At 36.7% G+C, this 19712-nt stretch overlaps 3 protein-coding genes across 4 annotated transcripts in view; 1 reads left to right on the forward strand and 2 right to left on the reverse strand.

Annotated features, from left to right (window-relative positions):
* Positions 1–19712, forward strand: part of LOC115447805 (netrin-B) — a 198211-nt gene that overhangs the window by 74179 nt on the left and 104320 nt on the right. The window lies entirely within an intron of this gene.
* LOC115447823 (bombyxin-related peptide B-like) lies at positions 1685–1966 on the reverse strand. Its single transcript, XM_030175060.2, has one exon. The coding sequence runs from the start codon at positions 1964–1966 to the stop codon at positions 1685–1687; it is 282 nt and encodes a 93-aa protein (XP_030030920.2).
* Positions 6531–6991, reverse strand: LOC119189397 (bombyxin-related peptide B-like). The gene has a single exon (XM_037438895.1). It carries the CDS (start codon positions 6882–6884, stop codon positions 6564–6566), a length of 321 nt encoding a protein of 106 aa, XP_037294792.1. The 5' UTR covers positions 6885–6991; the 3' UTR covers positions 6531–6563.

Consider the following 19712-nt stretch of genomic DNA (forward strand, 5'->3'; position numbering starts at 1 on the left):
CTACAATGTTGCAGTTAAATCTAACTGACACTCGAAAGTTAGTAATAGTTGTTTAATTAGACATTTGGATGTGTCACATATGTTAGAATGCTACAATGTTTGCATTTTTGATTTCTGGACTTTATAATGCGGACTTAATACAAAATAAAGATACTTCTTATACTTTTATTTCTAAGACAAAATTGTTATATGACACGTACAAAATACAAAGAATTTGGGATCCAAAACATTTACCCCCTTATTCATAGACATTATTTATGTAAGGACGGAGCATTGCTGTGATAACAAGTCTCTTTTTCAGCCTTGTTTATCTGACAACTTGCTGTTTGTTCAGCTTTGTTTATCTTAGAGCCAACTAGATGTAAGTTGTATCTCAATATTAGCCAATCACAACGGCCCTATGTCTACGCACTGCGAAGGCTGCCATGCCGTCAGCACTGAGAAACAGACTTGTTATCACAGCAAAAATACAGCTTAGATAAATAACGTCTACGAATAAGGAGGTTAGACTTGAAAGCTATGTATGCGGACTACGTAAAGAGGGAGGCAAGGGATCCTGTAGCAGGAATCTTATCCCTGGCCTGCCGGTATACAATATATAGGCATCATGGAATGTATATAAGAGCGGCGAAATGTGGGTGTACTCTTTCCACGTCAGTCTTACCTTATAAGTCTTTAGATTAGCGCTTGTATTAATTGCAAGGTTTTTTTAATAAGATATAGAATTGATTGTCTTTTTTATTGTAAATTGCTTATTATTTTGCTGATTTTGCCTTTTTATAAAGCAGTGATTCCAGTTCAAAAAGTCACAAAAAAGGTTTAAGGTCAGCTACCTTAATACTCCATCTTAAATCTGCGATGTATATAAAAAAATTGCCTTGTAGTCCAATATTAGCACATTTATCTTAAGATTTATGGGCAAACGCAAGACTTTTCGAAAAATTATGTACCCACTTGTATCACTACATAATTGGGGTCTTGGTAATCGTAATTTATTGAGTATCAAAAAAACTGGTATAAATAAAGCCCACGCGGCCTGCGGGAGGTCGCTGTTATCGTAAAATACTCTACAGGTTTGCGACGACAATCTGTCTCGCCTATATTTGCCTTCAGTTCTGATTGCTTCTGAATTGTTGTGGCCAAGTAAATAACTTGCAATTTAAGACTGCATTTATGGCGTAGGTAGTTGTAGTGAGTGCGCGGAACGACACCACTCTGAGGTCTCGGGTTTGAATCCCGGATCGGGTAGCAATTTTGCGTTTTTCTTCTTAGTATCGGTTCGTCGAATTTGTTTCTGATATGGCGATAGGCTCGCCTCCTATCACATCACGGTACGGAATACACAGTGGTATTATTATATTTTTGTTTGCTTATTGTTCGATGGGTAAATTTATTCAAATAGAATATATTGTGCTTAGGTTTGTGGCTTTCTAGTGTTTTCATTAAGTTGCGTAAAAAAATGTAATATGAGGAACGTGTTCAATGTAGTTAAGTCTTGCAGATTTTAATTATGACCCGCTACAGCCAGATTATTATGTAGCAACAGATTTCCTTGTAAGATTTACTTAGAGATCTAGAACTGGCAAAGGAGTTATTAAATACTAAGAATTAAACGATGGAATACAGTTACTTAATAATTTATTTATATTAACATATCACAGAGCGAGGACGGTAAACAGTAGGATTAACAGTAACTGAGTAGGATATCCAAGGTGCAGGGTTTCTCGCAGCACTCGTCGGCGACTCCTCTCTTGCCGCGCGCGCCTCGCAGCGCCCAGCGCCATTGGTGAGCTCCGTACGGACCGGTGTCATCTCCTGCACGCTTCATCACGCCCTCCTCCTCCAGTTCCGGACAGAGGGTCGCCAGGGTCCGCGCCAGGCGCCGCCCACAATACACGCGGGCCACCTGAGCCACAGCCAGATTCCACAACGCCACCAAACAAACCAAGACGAGAATGAACTTCATGGTGTTGAAATGGAGTACTTGATGTCACAATAGACAAGGCGTGAATGTGATTAAAGAGAGAGATTCCATGGTTTTTATACGTAAAAATCAATTAGTATTCAGGTAGACCTACGCGTAATTTGAACGGTATGAGTGGGATAATTAGGAACGCCTTGAAATGGTCCATGAGTGAATGAATCTGTCTAGACGACATATTATAATTTATATTACTGCTATAGAAATTTCATTCAGAAATGACACAAATAGTCAATCACATAATGGTATTGGATTACCTCAGTAAGTGGGTGTTGGTTTCATTACTAAAGATTTTTGGACCCACATCACTCGGACCCGAAACGAATTGCGGATCAAACTAACATTCGTTTCGGATAGATATTGACCTCACCGTCTTTCGCTTCACCACTGTATAATTGCTCGCCACGCTACGGGAATTATTAAAAGACTGTGTTAAGGTATTACAGATTTCAATTTTATTTGTCTATATTATTTTTATATTTTTACAACTTTTAAGCTACATTGGACTACATTTCCATCTGCAACGGCGTATTTATACAACTCCCGTATTTGTTATTATAAAATTCAACGACAGTTATTTACTACAGTAATAAATGTCGTAATACCATACATTAAATTACCAAAACAAGTCTAATGAATTCGGGCAACAGTTTGTTCGATCTGCGAATCAAATTCAAGACGACGCATAATATCAGAGCTCGACACAACTAATTAGACGATACAGTAGACACAATTAATATCTAATTAATGTCTTTGTTCTCGGATCACTAATTGAAATCTAATTAGTCTTCCAAGAATCGAAATCACATCATCGGAATAACAATTGTGTTCTCCCCAAATCTATAGATTGTAATTGCGACAGGGGTGTCCCAGTCGCCCACGCTGCGCTGCATTGTCGCGAGATGCCAGCGTCTGAATATTAATTACTTTCACCTGTTATATAATGATACAGTTCCGCACATCTACCATTCACACCTTGTCTATCGAAACAGCAACAACTCTGCTATTAATTATAAAATTAATCTCATTTACTGGAATATAAAGTCCACATTATGAAGTTCGTCCTAATGATGGTCTGTCTTGGGTTGTGCTCGGTCTTTGGTCAGAGGGCGCAGGTATATTGCGGACGACGGTTGGCGACAACCCTGGCTTATATGTGCCCGGAGCTTGAAGAGGAGACCGTGAAGCGTTCTGGTGCTGATGCTCTGTTTGGGAGTCGCGACTGGCGCTGGGCGGCGCTGGGAGGCGCGCGGGGCAAGAGGGGCGTCGTCGAGGAGTGCTGTGAGAAGCCCTGCACGCTTGATGTTTTACTTACTTACTGTTAGTTTTATCTTATACTGGATTTATGAATTGTGTGATATATCGCTGTATAATAAATGCTAGTCTGATTGTATGCTTTTGTTTTTGTAATATAATATACTAGCGACCCGCCCCGGCTTCGCACGGGTGCAATGCTGACTATTTAATGGATGTTATTATTATACATATAAACCTTCCTCTTGAATCACTCCATCTATTAAAAAAAACCGCATCAAAATCCGTTGCGTAGTTTTAAAGATTTAAGCACACATAGGGACAGAGAAAGCGATTTTGTTTTATACTATGTAGTGATAAGAAACTTTAGCAAATAGAGAAAAATATGACATCTTAAAATGTAAAAATTATTAAGTAGGTAGGTACTGATCTCAGAGGTGGCTGCGGACGACAACCTAGACACTAGTCGGAGGAAGCCTGCAGCCGTTTCTAATGCGCCGAAGATGGCTGCTGTGGGGTTTTAGTTGGTAGGCCGTACGTAGGGTGTATAGCGCGAGGGACTCGGCCCGGCGGTCGCACGACATAAATGCTAGTTTCCTGGGCGACGCAACGTAGGGTCGTAAAGCACGGTGACCCCAACATGACGGCTCAGTCGCCCCCCATGAAAATTGGACGCTAGAAATAAGATACTTTCTCCGCAAAACCAAAAAAATAAATAAAAGGTACTCAACGTCACATACGAAAATTATAGTTAGTATATAGTATATACAGTGGTCGGGAGTCATTTTACGAATTTCTTTTGAGGTTACGCTGTCAATTATGCATTTTGCTGGCGGTAGGATATATTTTATATCCGCACGGAAACAAGGTGTTAAAACCCGCCATAGTTGCTCAAGTAAGTCTATCGCGTTCTGGGATCAGCCTGTGTATACCAGTTTCCCCAGGCCGGCATATAATTATCGTGTGTCGACTGCCGAGGGGCAATCATCTCTCGTCATTCGACAATCTATTGCACCCCACTTTACTTACCTTCAGGTGCAGTGAGGTCAATCTGCATTGCACGCATAAAAAAAAAACATATTTTGTGTTCCGTATTTGTTATTAGTTACATGTAAGCATGAACTATCGTGTGGTTGAATAGGTCCTTCGACAAAAATATACTGTAGTAAGTTTCTTGGGGTTTTATGGTTAATAGATAGAGCTTAAGTTTTAAAATAATGCAGATGGCGCTATGACGGTTAGAGATATAAAATTATTTCATTTCATATAATAATATATAATTTTATATAATTTCTGTTCTGAAGTAGTATTATGTAAATTCGGCTAGTAAATTAACATTGTGTAATTTTAGTTGTGTTTGTGCTAAGAATATTGGGCAGGTGTAAGAATTGGCCATGTAGCGACATAATATCTGATGTCTGAGGGTGATTAGAACAATGTAAAGCCACGCTTTACGTCTTTTGAAGCCTGGTTGGCATTACTACTATAAATAGATCCTCACGCTTTCCATCAGGCGAATGAGTTTCTCGAATCATTCAGTTGTATAAAAAATAACAATCCCGCAATATCTGAAACACCTCCCTCTTACTGCCTATCAGTCCTAACCTTATTAAAATAAACAGCATTTGATTCACGTAGTTTAAGATAAAGGGAAAACTGCACAGTTGTTTATTGCAACAGCTGCATTCGCTTTATTGAGAAACGCGGGGATTTAGATCGCGGCCTCAGAGATTAACTTAAAAAGAATGTACCATTGTGTTTGCACTTGGCTTAAAGCTATCGGTAATTTATTATTTTTACTAAGTTTCTTAAATGCTGCCTGGCAAGGCATTATAGATAGGTTTATTTCTGTTACCAAGCAGAGTGCAAAGAACTTTGTTAATTCCCAGAGGTAAAATCAATTGGCATGTTTAAGGACATCGTAAATGTTTTAGTAATTCTATTATTTAACATGGTTCTTTAATGTCGAATAGAATTCATCTTGTTAATCCAAACGTTTAATGCTACATTTTTATTTGTTGCATAAATAACACGGGGCATTAAATACCGTCCTTCGCAAAGTAAGAAATAGTTAAGGTGAATGTTAAGTCCTAAAGATTTTTTTTAAGTCTACTGCGATTACTACACCAAGATCTGTAAACTCTAAAAATCTATCATTCATCCGCGAATTTTGTACAAAAAAAATACGAATGTCAATTTATCGCTGCCTCATTCTACCCTGCCAATTACGAAGTGATCTCATGCTATGGTTAGCATGTCAGTCTCTTCACAGACTGAAATTCAGATGTTAAACAAAATGTAAACTCGCTCGTAAGTCGTCCGAGTTTATGACAGTTGTAAACACGGCCAAACGAGCAGACTGACGCTCGTTACCGCTCGCGATACATCTACAATAATTCACGGCATGTTGAATGAGGGATTTTTATAGTCACATTGGTAGTGAATTGTGGCTTCGATTCCTGGATCGGGCAGCTAATATCCAGTGTTGACTAGGTTTGTATTAGAATAGAAACAAGTAATTCACCTATAAATTTGATATAAAATTAAGTATTGCTGTAGCGCGTCGAGTCAACGCACATACGGAATTAATTCGATACGGCGTGCTTCGATTCTCGTCTAGTGTTAATTGTGCGCGCTTTGAATCCTTTTATTTTAAAGAAAGTCGCGTAATTTGTATTATGGCTCGGTTTTCAATAATGATGTTTCGATTAAAGAAGTCACCTGATTAGATTGGTGTGAGTGTTCAATATACGCTCGGCGAAGTGTGAGTACATAAATATATTTCTACCCACCAGAAGCGGCTATGAGTGTTATTAGTTTTTTAAATAGTCTAATTTGCATTTTCCATGACCCAACAAACGATGATTATAAACGACTTCAACTGGCCTATTTGAATTCATGTTATTACATTATTACATACAAAATAATTTTACTTAAGCTTGAACCCATTTCATAACCTTCAAAGCATACTCAGCTATCTACAACCTAATTAGGAGATTCTGATATTACTACGTATTCCGAAAGGATTATTTTTAAAAACGTTATTTCTTTATAATTTTTACAACAAAATCTAATTTTGCAAAATATCCTGGATTTCTAACAAAGAGGTTTGAAGCTCGTTCTCACGCCATCGTAACAAGTGGAATGAACTTTAGCTGAAGTTTCTTTGGAGCGATAGTGTTGAGAGCTTTTAGAAGCGGGTTAAAAGGATTTTCCTAACCGTTTTTTGCATTTAACATCTTCCAGGAAATGAAAAGGATTTTTGAAAATATAACATTTATTTAACACATCGGCAACAATGACTTAACTGGTCTTAAATATATTATATTTAGCAGTATGACAGCAGCACATTGATGGTGCAGGGCTGTTCGCAGCAGTCTTCGATGATGCCGCGTTTGCCTCGCGCAGCTTCCAGGTCCGCCCATCGCCAGCCGCGAGGCCCGTACAGAGCACCATCCATGGCTTCCTCGGACCGCTTGCCCACGCCTTCCACCTGGAACTTTTCGCACAAGATTGCCATCGACCTTGCTAACTGGCGGCCACAGTAAATACGAGCACCCAAGTTTAATACATAATCCTTCATGCTTTCTTCTGCTTCTGTCAGCGACCAAAATGCCACAAGGCAGAACAAGACGAGGGCGAATTTCATGATGATTTACTTGTAAATACTGTTTCGAAGGACGGGATGAGACTGCGATGGTGAGTGGTGAAATTTCCGCCTTTATACTCATCAGCAGCTCATTAATATTCAAACACCTGAACCTGATGTCACCAAAATGTCAAACGTCTTTACGTAAATTGTGCCGTGACACATTTCATAACTCTCATCGCTTGGAATCCTCCCGTCGGCTAGATCCCGTCAGATTGTGCAGTGGACTGAAATGTAGTGGGCAAAACCTGCGCAAAACTCATATCGACTGATTTTTAATGAGGTGCTAGTATAAAATGTTGGAAATACATTGCAGCGGCACATTTGATCGCAATATCTGAACTATGAAGCTCCTTACGGCTGTTGTGATGCTTTGGAGTCTGTGTGCTATGGTGCACGCAGCCGGAGAGCGCCAGTACTGCGGGAGGACGTTGGCGAATGCCCGGGAGCTGCTCTGCAGTAACTACAACTTGGTGAAGCGCTCCTCAATGGAGGGAGAAGACTGGTGGTGGAACAGAGCGATGTTGAAGTCCACCAGGGGCAAGCGCAATGGCATTGTGGAGGAATGCTGCTATAAGCCTTGTAGCGTTGATGAACTCCTTACATACTGCTAGAAGATAAAGAGGAATAAAGAAATCGACAAGTAATGAAGTTACCAATGAAACATGGCAAAATATTTTAGACTAGTGATTTTTTTTTTCGTTTGCTTATTTATGTCGTAATAATAGTTATTTTGCTAAATCAGTATAACATTCGTGTAAACAATAAATCGCTAATTAACTGTAACTATTAACTGTCAACTGCAGGTATTACAATTTTATCATATATAATATGTATTACTCACTAGTGGTTAAAGATAAATAAACAAGTTTCTTTGTAGCATTGTATTTTACTAAATTCATCTACCTTGGTATTCTGCATTATCAAAGCAAAGCTTATCTGTATTAAAAATCAGAATGGTATACCAGATTAGGAAATCATATATTTGCTGTTACGTATTTCTAAACCTTTAAGAATGGTGGAGCACCGAAAAATATTACTCGTGCTCTAAAATGTGCACTGCAGTCGTATTGTCATAGAACGATGTCACCGAGACGTTTTATAAACTTAAAAAAGGTAGTTACACTTGTAAAGGTATTATTATTATCTTTACTTTTAAAGATACTATTTTTTTTACATTATTATACATATCTTAAAAATAATAATGCATATAAAAATGAATCAACTACCGATGGCGCAGCTCAAGACCCAAGCCACCGGTGGTTAGGAATTCAAAGTGAGGAATCTACTCAAAAAAAATCTGCATCTGGCTTCTGAGAATTATTATTATTAGGTTATACTTGTATTGTACATAATTATGTACTACTTCAAAAGGACCCAAATACAAATCTCTGGATTCATTTTATTTGTACAATAAAAAAGTTCCAGCAACTTTCTATTTTATTGAGGGTTGGTACCAATTTAAGTACCGTATTTTTAAAGGAAATCCCGAACATCAACTTAACAAGAACTTAAATTTAGGAGTCATCTTATTCACGTATTAAGTTATTAAACCTTAAGTATTCCTCGTTATTGGGCATAACAACACTTATTAGTAAGCGGTAATCATGAATCGTTGAATTTTAATCGGGCTTAATTTAGAAAGTGTTATAATTTGAATATTTATGATTATGTCTAATTTTTGTAAAATAAGTAACTATACGTACGTTATTGATATTGTTTGTAGTAAAATGTTAAAATAATACTACTAAATCGATAATAAAAATCTTTCATGATCAGAAAGCTGCAACCTTTTTTCAATAATATAGGTTATTTTATTTTAGTAATTCTTTGTTCGGAAAAATGCAGTGTTTATATTTAAGGACCTCCAAGAACAACATTAGTATTATTTAGATTGGTACTGCGTCGTCAATTACTTCATATTTAGTTTTTAGAAGCGCTATCGAATCATCATTTACACAGAGATGATATCACAAATAAAACTATGGTTCAGTTAGTTACTCCGAGCGAATCTGGTAAGGTTTGTCATTGCTTTATAATAATTTAAAAATAGTTGGAACAGTATTGAATAAGCCTCATGTTATCAACCTCAATCAGTTGATCTACGGCGCGGTGGTCACTGTCTATTGTCAGCAGATAAAACCCTGATAACATTGTACATATCGCTTTATTAGTTGTGGGAAACTGTTTCGGAACGGGTTTTATACTTACATGTTTATTAGTTGATAAGATTTTTATAGATTTGAGTTTAGACATTTGATATGGCACCATGATTAACATTCCCTACATCAGTATTATATAAGGAAATTGATTTTACTTTGTAGTTTACGGCACAAATACTTCTTAATAATTATCAAGTAAACGTTTGTAAAGGTGTTTAAATATATGTTAGAAGACGCATAAACAGTTAACGGATTTGGATAAAACCTTGACATAAATAGACAACGCTCAGTTCTATAGACTATGATCGTAAATACTTGGATTATAAGTTTTCACGGGGACGAAGGCGCGCGTAACAATTAGCCTAAAACAATAATAAAGGCAGCGCACATGTATTCACAAACAATACTATGAGGAAGCACAGCGTCGGCAATTTCATATTTTTCTTTTATGTTATTTCATAGTTTTCTTTTTTTTTTATCTGACAGCCAACTTAAGTAGAGTTCTATCTCAATATTAGCCAATCATAATGCTTAACCTATGCACTGCAAAGGCGTCACGCCGAAAGCTTAAAGCACTGACAAACAGACTTATAAACACAGCATTGCTCCGTACTTAGCTAAGTAACGTTTGTGAATACGGACCTAAGTTTTCTTTGAGGGTAAGTAGGAAAGGGGAAAAATATATAACCCTGAAACATTAGGATTTAAAGCTTTATTTTTAATTTTAATCGGTTATTAACTAGTATAAATAAGTAAACAATGAAAATTAGTAGACAGCTCTTGCTGTCTCCTCTTGGAAGTGATTCAGTTTAAGTGCCTGTCTAAGGTAACCAGAGCTGATTTACAGCCACTCCTGGGCCCTTTAGTGTTAGACTGGGTAATAAGAAGTTAGGTCCAACTCCTCCATTCATTAATACGCATTTATATATTCTTTCGTAGTTTCTTAAAACATCAGGTGAATTGAATTCTCATTTCCTAGTCTAACTTAAATCTAGCCTAGATAAAGACAATGTCGAGACGAGCATCTAACTCTCCTTACACGCACTAACCGGCACGTTATCTCGCAATCTAGAAACGCGATCTTGTTATTCAGCATTAATTGAATTGATCTCCAACTATCGTGCGGTATACGGTAGCTCCGTGCAATCATGGAATCAACCGCAATCGATAAACCAATAGTATAATTACTATGTACAAGATGCCGCAGCTGGCGTGAGATGGGAGGTAGCGGGTTCGATTCCGCCGGATTATGACATTTGTAAATATGTGTTTTTGGTTTTGTGGTGTGGATGAGAGTCCGTAGTTGGACATACAAGACTTATTCTTTATTTTTTTATTTATTTATTATTTATATGTATATACTATTATTTACTATGTAATGTGGGGTTAATTATATTAGTGTTCAACCAGCTTTTGTATTTATATTTATGTTCAAGTTAAAGTAATCACAATATAAATATATAAACAAGAAGTCGTTGCAAAGTTTTATTGGTAGATGAATTTAAAAAATAATTACACTTACTATATTTGGAATTAATTTGTTTACCAACCCTTATGCCCTAATTAAATCCATATCCCCTAGAAATAAATACACAAACAATGTTAATAAATATTTTTCAATTATTTCTCGGAAATTAAAAGCTAATGCGCGCATCAAGATCATTGTGCTTCAGTAATTAATATTATTAACAACTTTAACACAACGGGATAATGACCATACAAGCAAAATAATCGCATTATAACCATAAAGAGAATTGTTTGTATCTGTGCCGCATCAATATTATTGTATATTTTCAAAACTTAAACGACATACTTATTATTTTCATTCATAAGCCAAGGCAATGCGAGTGTAATGCCATTATAATTTGAATGCATTAGGTATCGTAATAAGTAGTAACACGCGCATTAGCGGCTGTCTGTACCGCTCGAGTATTGAAACCCATCACTCGTGACGGCATAAGAAATGTGTTTGTTTGGTTCGAGTTAACAGCTTTTCGATGGGTTATCTATATATATAAAAATCCCTATTTCCCTTGGTCAAGCCATCGCGCGTGAACGGCTGGACCGATTTCACTATTTTTTTGTTGTGTTTGTTATTGTCAGAAGGTTCTTATGATAGAAAAAAATCAAAAAATTGCGCGGAACATAAGAAAATTTAAGAAAACTTAGCGAAAATATTAATTTTATATAACTGTCAATTGTTTGAAATAACTTTCAGTGATTGACAGAATGCGCGCTGCAAATTCATAATTAAGAAGGGACAACGTCTTTCGGGTCAACTAGTACTCTTTTAAATGCGAAAATAACTTACGCTTTCAGGGATAATCTCTTAACTATACTTAAATTGTGACAGGGTGAGCTTGAATTCGAAGAAATATATAATTTTTTTTCTATACAAGTCTGTATGTTTACTCAAAATTAGGTTAATTTATGTGCCTAATTTTGTCGAAATTATTTACCAAATTAGTAGTCAACATCCAAAGATCTTCAAAAACTTTCAAAATAACGAAGACACGAATATGTATCTTTGTAACCATAAGTTCGTTATTGTTGCATTAAGGTTCTTAACTAACCATTTAATGTTAACGCTATATCTCATACCTTGGGTTACTGTGGTGCCTCCAGGCGCGATCGCACCTCGTTCGTATCGACTCGGGTATTATCGAACCACCATTATGAATTAACGATCTCACACTACTATTTGTAACGTTAAGTTAGGAATTGAAAAATTTTGGAACGGACTCCCTGCGTCGGCGTTTGCTTGTTACTTGTCTTTGAAACGAGGTTTAAAAAGTGTCCTAACTTCGCTATAGGCACCGGATTGGCTGTATTTATGACATTGTTTACGTCCTTGGGTGCCAGAACTGTTTCATTAGACAGACAACTTGCTCGTTCTCCTTTTTCGCCTCAATAAAGCGGTGATGAAAGGCCGAAGTGAGAATTAAATTTATTACTTTTTCGTAAACAGTAATAAGTCTTTACGAGAACAATCGTGGCGATTATGGGTTTCTTGATTACCTGCCTGCCTACCCCTTTGGAGGTCTAAGTCTAGTATCTTAGGTGTATTAAAGTAACAGATATAATAGCTTTGATATTATCATGCTTAAAAAAAACGAGGTCGGAACAAAAAAAAATTGCGTTATAATTTCTTTTACCATAAAATAAGCGTTTTAATTCCTAGAACTAGAAAGAAAATTTCACAACAACACGGAATAATATTTTTCAAAAGCGTTTCTTTGCCAGTAGTCAGTTAGTAATTACTTCAGTTCTGTGGCTGGTAATGCAATTTGTTTCAGTGTTGCCAGACAGAAAATTTAATATAAGACTTTGTTTAATCTCCGCGCCTTTATGAATGTGAAAAAAACTGCAAATGGAATCTCCTGGCATAAACCGCCGACGTGATGTTTCCAGTAAAACAAAGCTAACGACCGCATTAAACAACTACGAAATTAAATTCGCAACGCTACACCTCAAAAAGTATTCACCTTGCAACATTAAAAAACGGGACATTAAAAAGCGCGCGTCGCTGCCTTTCAATGAAAACGTTGAAGGGCCGGTTCCAAGTCTACGAATTACGTCAAATTCCACGCATGGCGCTGCATCTAGAATTATAATTGCCCTTTCTCTAAAAGCGCATGATAAATCTTTCGCTGCGATGAAGATTATAAAAATAAAAATAAAAATAAACAGTCTCCGGAACGCGGCGATGATAGTATGACAAATTAATCGGAACGCGTCCGCGACGGTTTGTAACAATTTGAAAATAGAACTACTCGTGTCTGCCCAAGTAGAGGCTGGCTGGCGGCCTTATTTTTTTATTTGTTTTGATATTATCATTCTGCGGTTCGAAATGGCTTTTTGTTTTCGAATGAAATAAAAATTATTCATTTCGAAAATAGAACGTGATGTCTGGCTAAATAAATGTGGCATAACAAGGTCGCGGTTATAAACGATCTTATTGTATTAATATAATCGAATTATAGTTTATTTGTGAAATTAGAACGTGCTGCGTAGCTGAACTATTGTTGTTTAACTATTGTATAATTACTATAATATGTCGTAATGAAAGCTCGTTTTATTTAATTGCTAGTACTTAACAGCCAACCTACGACCAATACCGATTACCGGAAATTTCAAAATTTATTGCGTTTCGTTTCACGTATCTCAATAAAAAAAACGTAAAAAAAGAAACTGAACATAATTAACTCGAATAAAAAAGAATCGAATAAATTACAAGAACAATAAAATATTATCGGAATGTCGATAATTCGTAAATCTAATTATTCACGGGGCCATTGTCTCGGACGCCCACGGAATGTAATGGCCGTTAACGACACCCGATAACTGTATCCCATAAGTTTAACAATAAACCAATACGTCTTGGGTGAAAGTGTGATCGAGTATTTCCTTGTGAAAAAAATGGAGTAAGGAACACGGGCGAAGATTTAAGGAGATTATAAAAAGTAACTGGACCTTGTACGGGGCTTTTGGAGCAGGACTTAGCGATCCTTTTTTAGTATGGACGTAAACAAAGGAAGTTGGTCACGTGATAGTAAATGCTAGAGAAATTGTCGGTTGCCAAGTGTGAACCTTTAAGGAGCAGCGTGAGGTGAGATTTCAAAAAAGAATGGGATTTGTTTGTGTATGACAGGATAGAAAGTAAGAATAAGGCTGCGAAGTCTCCCATTTTTGTGAGCCATTGATACTATCTTCCAGCCGGCCCCTTCCTTAATGTTGATGATTCTCATCCTCTCCCTGTGACCGTCCTGAGCCGAGTTTGGTAACCCGTTCGCGGGTTTCCCTCAGCATGGTCGCTTAATTTTCAAAGGTTGCGAGCGCCTAAAGTGCTCACCCAAAAGTCTGGTGTGTTTGTATAATCCGGCCATTTTCAGTCTAACAAACGTAGGGTCATGTAAAAAAAAACAGCTGGTCCGTTGATGATGAAAAAAACCTTATCTAGTATCGTTAGCAATTTACAGTTTCTTTGCATTAGTATCATGTCGTTCTGATTTGGAATCTGTCCTTCTTAATATATTTCCCTTCCGGGATTCGAATCCTCATACCAAGCCATTGTCGCACGCTAATTAACTGTTGAAAGAAAGCATTAACGTACGCAGATTTATTAGCAATAACTCTGTTAAGAGTTGTCAGATAAATATGTCTTAATGAAAGTTTCTGTACATGGTTTGGGGCAGAGGTACTTAACATTGTATGATTAATTATTAATATTTTAAGCTAATTATGACTGCTTTGTTTAGGTGTATGGCAAAAACAACGTTGATAACAAGCGCGATTATTCATAAAAAATAACAGTATCAGAGTCAACTTTGAATCACAAATCACAGTCGTAGACCTGCCTAGTTAATTTTTATAATTGTATATACTTGAATAAAGTAAAACATTACACTGATACTTTTTTGTATAAGTGTACTGTAGTGTAACTATTTTGTATTTTCTTGTGATTTACATTGAGTATATTTATTGAATTTAAGATCGTTTAATTAGTTTCGATATCAATATTTTATTTTTGCCGAAAATTTAATTATTTTAACAAAGCGTAATCTGTTTTTAATATACTAAGAGGAAATCTTTCTTCATCATTTAAAGCAAGAACAAAAATATATTGTGTTGTGGTCTATCTCCTATTATCAAAACCTATAAAAGCGTTTAAGTTTACATTTTTTTGTTTGGTCGAATCTCTGAAATACCTAAACCGACTTTGATAGATTTTTCATTGGAAGTTGAGATTTTTTAGTGAATATATTATCCTTAACCTCGGTAGACTATTACCCCGGGAAGTTACTTAGTGTTCCAAAGTTTCCGAACCACTGGCTATGGTAGCGTTTGCATTCTGGGCAAGTAATGAATTGCTCATTGTGCGGCTTATACAATACGCAAGAAAGCTCTGTACTTGTATCAATTGTGATACATTATTCTCTTAAAATAGCTATCGTTTTAACTCTTAGTGACGACTCGTACATGGGTACCTATTTACCTACTATCCATAACACACCAGTACCTTTATTCAAGTGAATTTTGAGGTACAAAAAGTGACTACGGTTCATGTCGCCTATATTATATTATGTATCTTGGTAAAAAAACATGTACAATAAATATGATGATAGCGCAGATGCGGCTGGATCAGTCACAAGTATTATCAAAGTCTGACTATGAAGGCAGTTTTCTCAAGGTCGGGAGAAAATTATGTAAAAATCCGTGATAAAACCCGAAAATAGTTTTACTTCAATGTCTAACATTCGCGTAAACATAAGAAATCATTATTTCTTTATTAGACGTACCCGGTGTACATTAGGTTTTTTTAAAGGAAAGTCGACGTCGCAAGCACAATTAATTATGTGAACGTTGGCAATCTGGCTGTTCAATGGCGCTGGTGATCTTCTCTTCAGTTCATCCATCTGCAAATTTGCCTAACTTATACCACAAAAAATGGTTAGTCTTTCATAAGACCAAATCAGAAATCCTTTATGTACGTCTGACGCTAGCTGCTCCCGCCATCTATGATCTGTAGAAATGGCAAAGGCCCACCTGCCTACGGAGATCCTACTTAGAATCTACCAGATCCATAGTCTAGTATGATTCGCTATAAACTATTCGTATATAATAAATCATGCATCACCCGATGTCTAAACTAATTTTGCGTTCACCGCAGTGATTTTATTAGCCGCAGACAAGATGGCGTCATGTTGTAAATGATATAAATGCGTTTTTTATTAGATCTCGTTTCGCGTCTGATGCGCGTCGCTCTAGCGTTTGTAATGAAGCGTGGGTACGAACTTATGAAGTTAAGTTAAAACGTGGTATTTTAATGCTAAAACTAGAGATGAGTTTAAAATGTGCTTCTTATTTTGCATTATCATCATCATCAGCCGTATGTCCACTGCTAAACATTGGCCTCCTCAAAGATTTCCAGATCGTCCTCTTAGAAGCGGCCCGCATCCAACGACCTCCTGTGACTTTTATGAGGTCACCTGTCCACCTCGTTGGTGAACGTCCGACGCTGCGCTTGCCAGTTCATGACCGCCACTCCAGGAGTCTTTGACCTTCTTGCCCCATCTTTAGTTATGCATTGGTGAAAATGTTTGGCTTTTAACACGTTGAATGCGAAACCAGGTCTGAAACGGCTCATGCTAAAAAAACGCCTTGTGCCGCTGGAATGCAAAGTATAGAAAAATCCGTGTCGTTTCGAAAGTGTTAAGAATATCCCTGATCTGATTAAGATTTTGGCGCAGATAGGTCATTTCCTGGATTGACGTGAAGGCTTCTGATACTGGAAAAGAGCAATGTAGTTATTATAATTCGGGAAAGGTTTCAATCAAAAGACGGGAGCAAAATTACATTACCTATTGTAAAAGTAAAAATACCTAACATGTTCCATGATTTAAGTTTCTTATATGCGTCTGTCTGTGTATCATGGGTAACATTATATATTTTTTTGCGATTTGCAATAATTGTGGACGCATGGAAATTTAACAATGTAATATCCAGCATTAGGAAACTTAACAGGCTGATGAGCGCAGTGCAGTCTGCTAATTATTAGCAATTTAAAGGTCGAAGAGTGGCGCTACAATTTAAAGGCAAGCGTGGGGCCTATTTTAACATTCGTATCTATTGGTAAAAATAATTTATAAGTACATTTTTTTTTTAATTTAAGCTCTGGATATTTATCCTTTAAGCCATACATGATAGCCAACGTCAAGGGCTTTAGAAGAGTTAGCCCACGTCAGCAAGATAACAATATCATCGGACATTGAACGATGCGTTAACATCGCCTCCCGAACCGATCCGTCAATGCTCCGGCAATTCATCAAGTTTATCTTACTAATGTATTCAGCCACTCAGCGGATTACTTTTGTAAAGTACTTTTGAATGTTGCGTAATGTTCGTTCTATAGATAAAAAACGTAACGTACTGGCCAGTTACAATTTTTATTTGCGAAGGTATAAGCAAAGGAATTTTAGAATATGCGGCCATTCTTTAAATTATTAGTTTTATAATCTTAAGCTGTAATGAAACTGTGTTGAATTTTATCATCAAAGAAACAATTTTAATGCATATAACTAATGATAAATTGCTATCTAAACTCGTCACGAAGTTCTCGCGGAAATTCTTAAGTCCTCAATTGATGTTTGTAAACTTTACAAACAATTATTGGTCTTATAAAATAGCTGTAAAGGTTTAATTTGTTCTGTGGCGTATCGTAAAAGTGCCTATCCTATTTATTATTGCCAATTAAAGTTAGGATACTATAAATTGCGAGTTCAAGGATAAATAGATAATGCAAGATAAGTCATATATGGCGTAGACTTGCTTTGGAAGATAGTTTAATGCATTTTATAGTTGATCATAAATGATATGTGCGCAGTAATTGTTAATATATTCACATTTAAGAGAAAAAGATGTACATAAAAATACCAAAAGAACTAAATCGTATAACTAACAAAGTGTTACCAGACCTAAAAATTAAATTTAAGCCACTCCAGTCCGTTGTCATGTAAATTCTATTTTTAAAAGTAATTGGTGTCGAGTAACGAAGGTATAGAGTTGCAGCTATAATCGATACAAGAAGCAAGGGGCCGCGAATCGATAGCCCATGCATAATGCACCGCCATCGCGGGTACAAACGAGCATTACTCGCGACGTCATTTACCTTTTTTTTGGTGAGGTTGCGGTTATCGTTGACTGTTAATGGCATACACGAACCCTTTACGTTGAAACTGCGATGTTGTTGATCGAGGGAAGGAATGAGAGATGTAGAAGAAGGTTGAAACATGTTAGTAGATTAGGTCTCGATAGGATTGCTAACAAGAGTCTCATGTTTTGAATCTTGATTTGCTAATATTCGTCAAACCTACCTAGTGTAATGTTGACAACAATGAAATTAATTACAAAAATATTTGCAAATTTTAGTTCTAGAGACAAGTGCATTAAAAGACTTATCTGACAAAGATGGTGCCTTCCCTACCGTGTTTGTGCCAGACTGGTAGCGGGGTGCATTAACGTCCCCTGAGCGTATCACCACAACGCGGCGGGGTCACCCGGCTCGGGGGCGGCCATAAATGAATTGAAGTTTGAGCTTTGAACGCAACAAACAGACGTACAGACGCGTGCAATACGATTAGAATATTTATTTAGATTTTCAAAAAAAGAACATTAATATTCGTATATTTGTTTGTGGGACTCTCTGATACGCGAGTTTCTACTACCGATAGGTAGATTCAGTTATGGATATAATGTCTGTCGCGAAGTTGCGTGCAAACGCCGCTGTTTCCGGTTTAAAGGGCATCGCAAGTAATGAAATTACTGCGTAGTGTGAGATTTTAATCTAATAATTATCTGTCTGGGCTTGTAACTTTGCATAAAATCTCTCGTATAATAGGTATTCGGGTACAAGCAGCTTATAGCATTCAGGGATAATATTGTTTGCTTTGTTGAATGATTTCTCCAATCGGTCCAGTAACTTCAGAGATTACCGGGTTTATATAAAAATAAAAAATGTCTAGCTTTACATTTTAGTAAGAAAGGATTGAATTCATAAAATATGTAGACTGAAAATAAATGTGAAGAAAATTGTTTATGTTCTTTTGCATCCGATAGTACGGACGCGTAGCCGGAGGCGCTCTGATCCCGCTGTTTCATTACAACCACATAACGGCCAGCGTAATGTGATCTGTAACAATTTCCACCACTCTACCATTTTGCATACAATCTCCATCATCTAATAATACGAGACAGTCCCAAGTCGAATGGATGGTAATTTTACACTAGTTTTGCCTGTCAGTTCGTTCAAGAAATCTGCATAGTTATTAGTTTCACCCTATTATTTATTTATTGTCGGATTTTAAAGGGTGGACTCTTGTTTACATTCGTTTGTTTCATTAAAAAAGGATTAAATAGGGATACGTTTTAATTTGAAAATTTGTTCGCAATGTTGGCAGCATTGATTTCGTTTTGACATTTCTGATTTAATAATAAATTAGCGGGAATATGAGTACGGGGTTACAACTTAATTTAATAATAAATCATCTATTTTTCCTTTGCATTGTATATTTAGATTTGTAGATTGTAATTTTTAGCAATATCTGATTATAATTTTTTTGTTACAGGTAAATTCTTTTCGTTAACCAGTGATAAACGTAATCGGTAAGCCAGCAACGAATTTGCATAAACTTATCTCCTAGCCCTATCTCCGACACCTATCTTTCATTTATGATAGATACTACTTAATATAATAATGCCGATACAGTGTATGTCAGTTTGTCACTATGCGGCCATTGTGTTGTCTGTGGCGCAGTGTTCGCGCCTCACAGGTTTCAAACCGTAATTTAATGCTAAGGGCCTAGTTTATGTCATACGTAACAGCTACTTAGGCAGTCAGGTCTTCCTTCGTTAGATATAAGTTATAATAATATAATAATATCAGCCCTGTACTATATACCATCCCACTGTTGGGCACGGTCCTCCTCTACTACTGAGAGGGATTAGGCCTTAGTCCACCACGCTTGCCTAGTGCGGATTGGTAGACTTCACACACCCTCAAAATTCCTGTAGTGAACTTCTCAGGTATGCAGGTTTCCTCACGATGTTTTCCTTCACCGTTAAAGCAAGCGATAATTCACAAAGAATACACACATAATTTTAGAAAAGT

Source organism: Manduca sexta, chromosome 15, assembly GCF_014839805.1.
Source record: "Manduca sexta isolate Smith_Timp_Sample1 chromosome 15, JHU_Msex_v1.0, whole genome shotgun sequence".
Lineage (NCBI taxonomy): Eukaryota > Metazoa > Arthropoda > Insecta > Lepidoptera > Sphingidae > Manduca > Manduca sexta.

Excerpts from the sequence above, each read along its gene's own strand:
- LOC115447823 (XM_030175060.2), bottom strand. The coding sequence starts at position 1,966 with ATGAAGTTCATTCTCGTCTTGGTTTGTTTGGTGGCGTTGTGGAATCTG.
- LOC119189397 (XM_037438895.1), bottom strand. The coding sequence starts at position 6,884 with ATGAAATTCGCCCTCGTCTTGTTCTGCCTTGTGGCATTTTGGTCGCTG.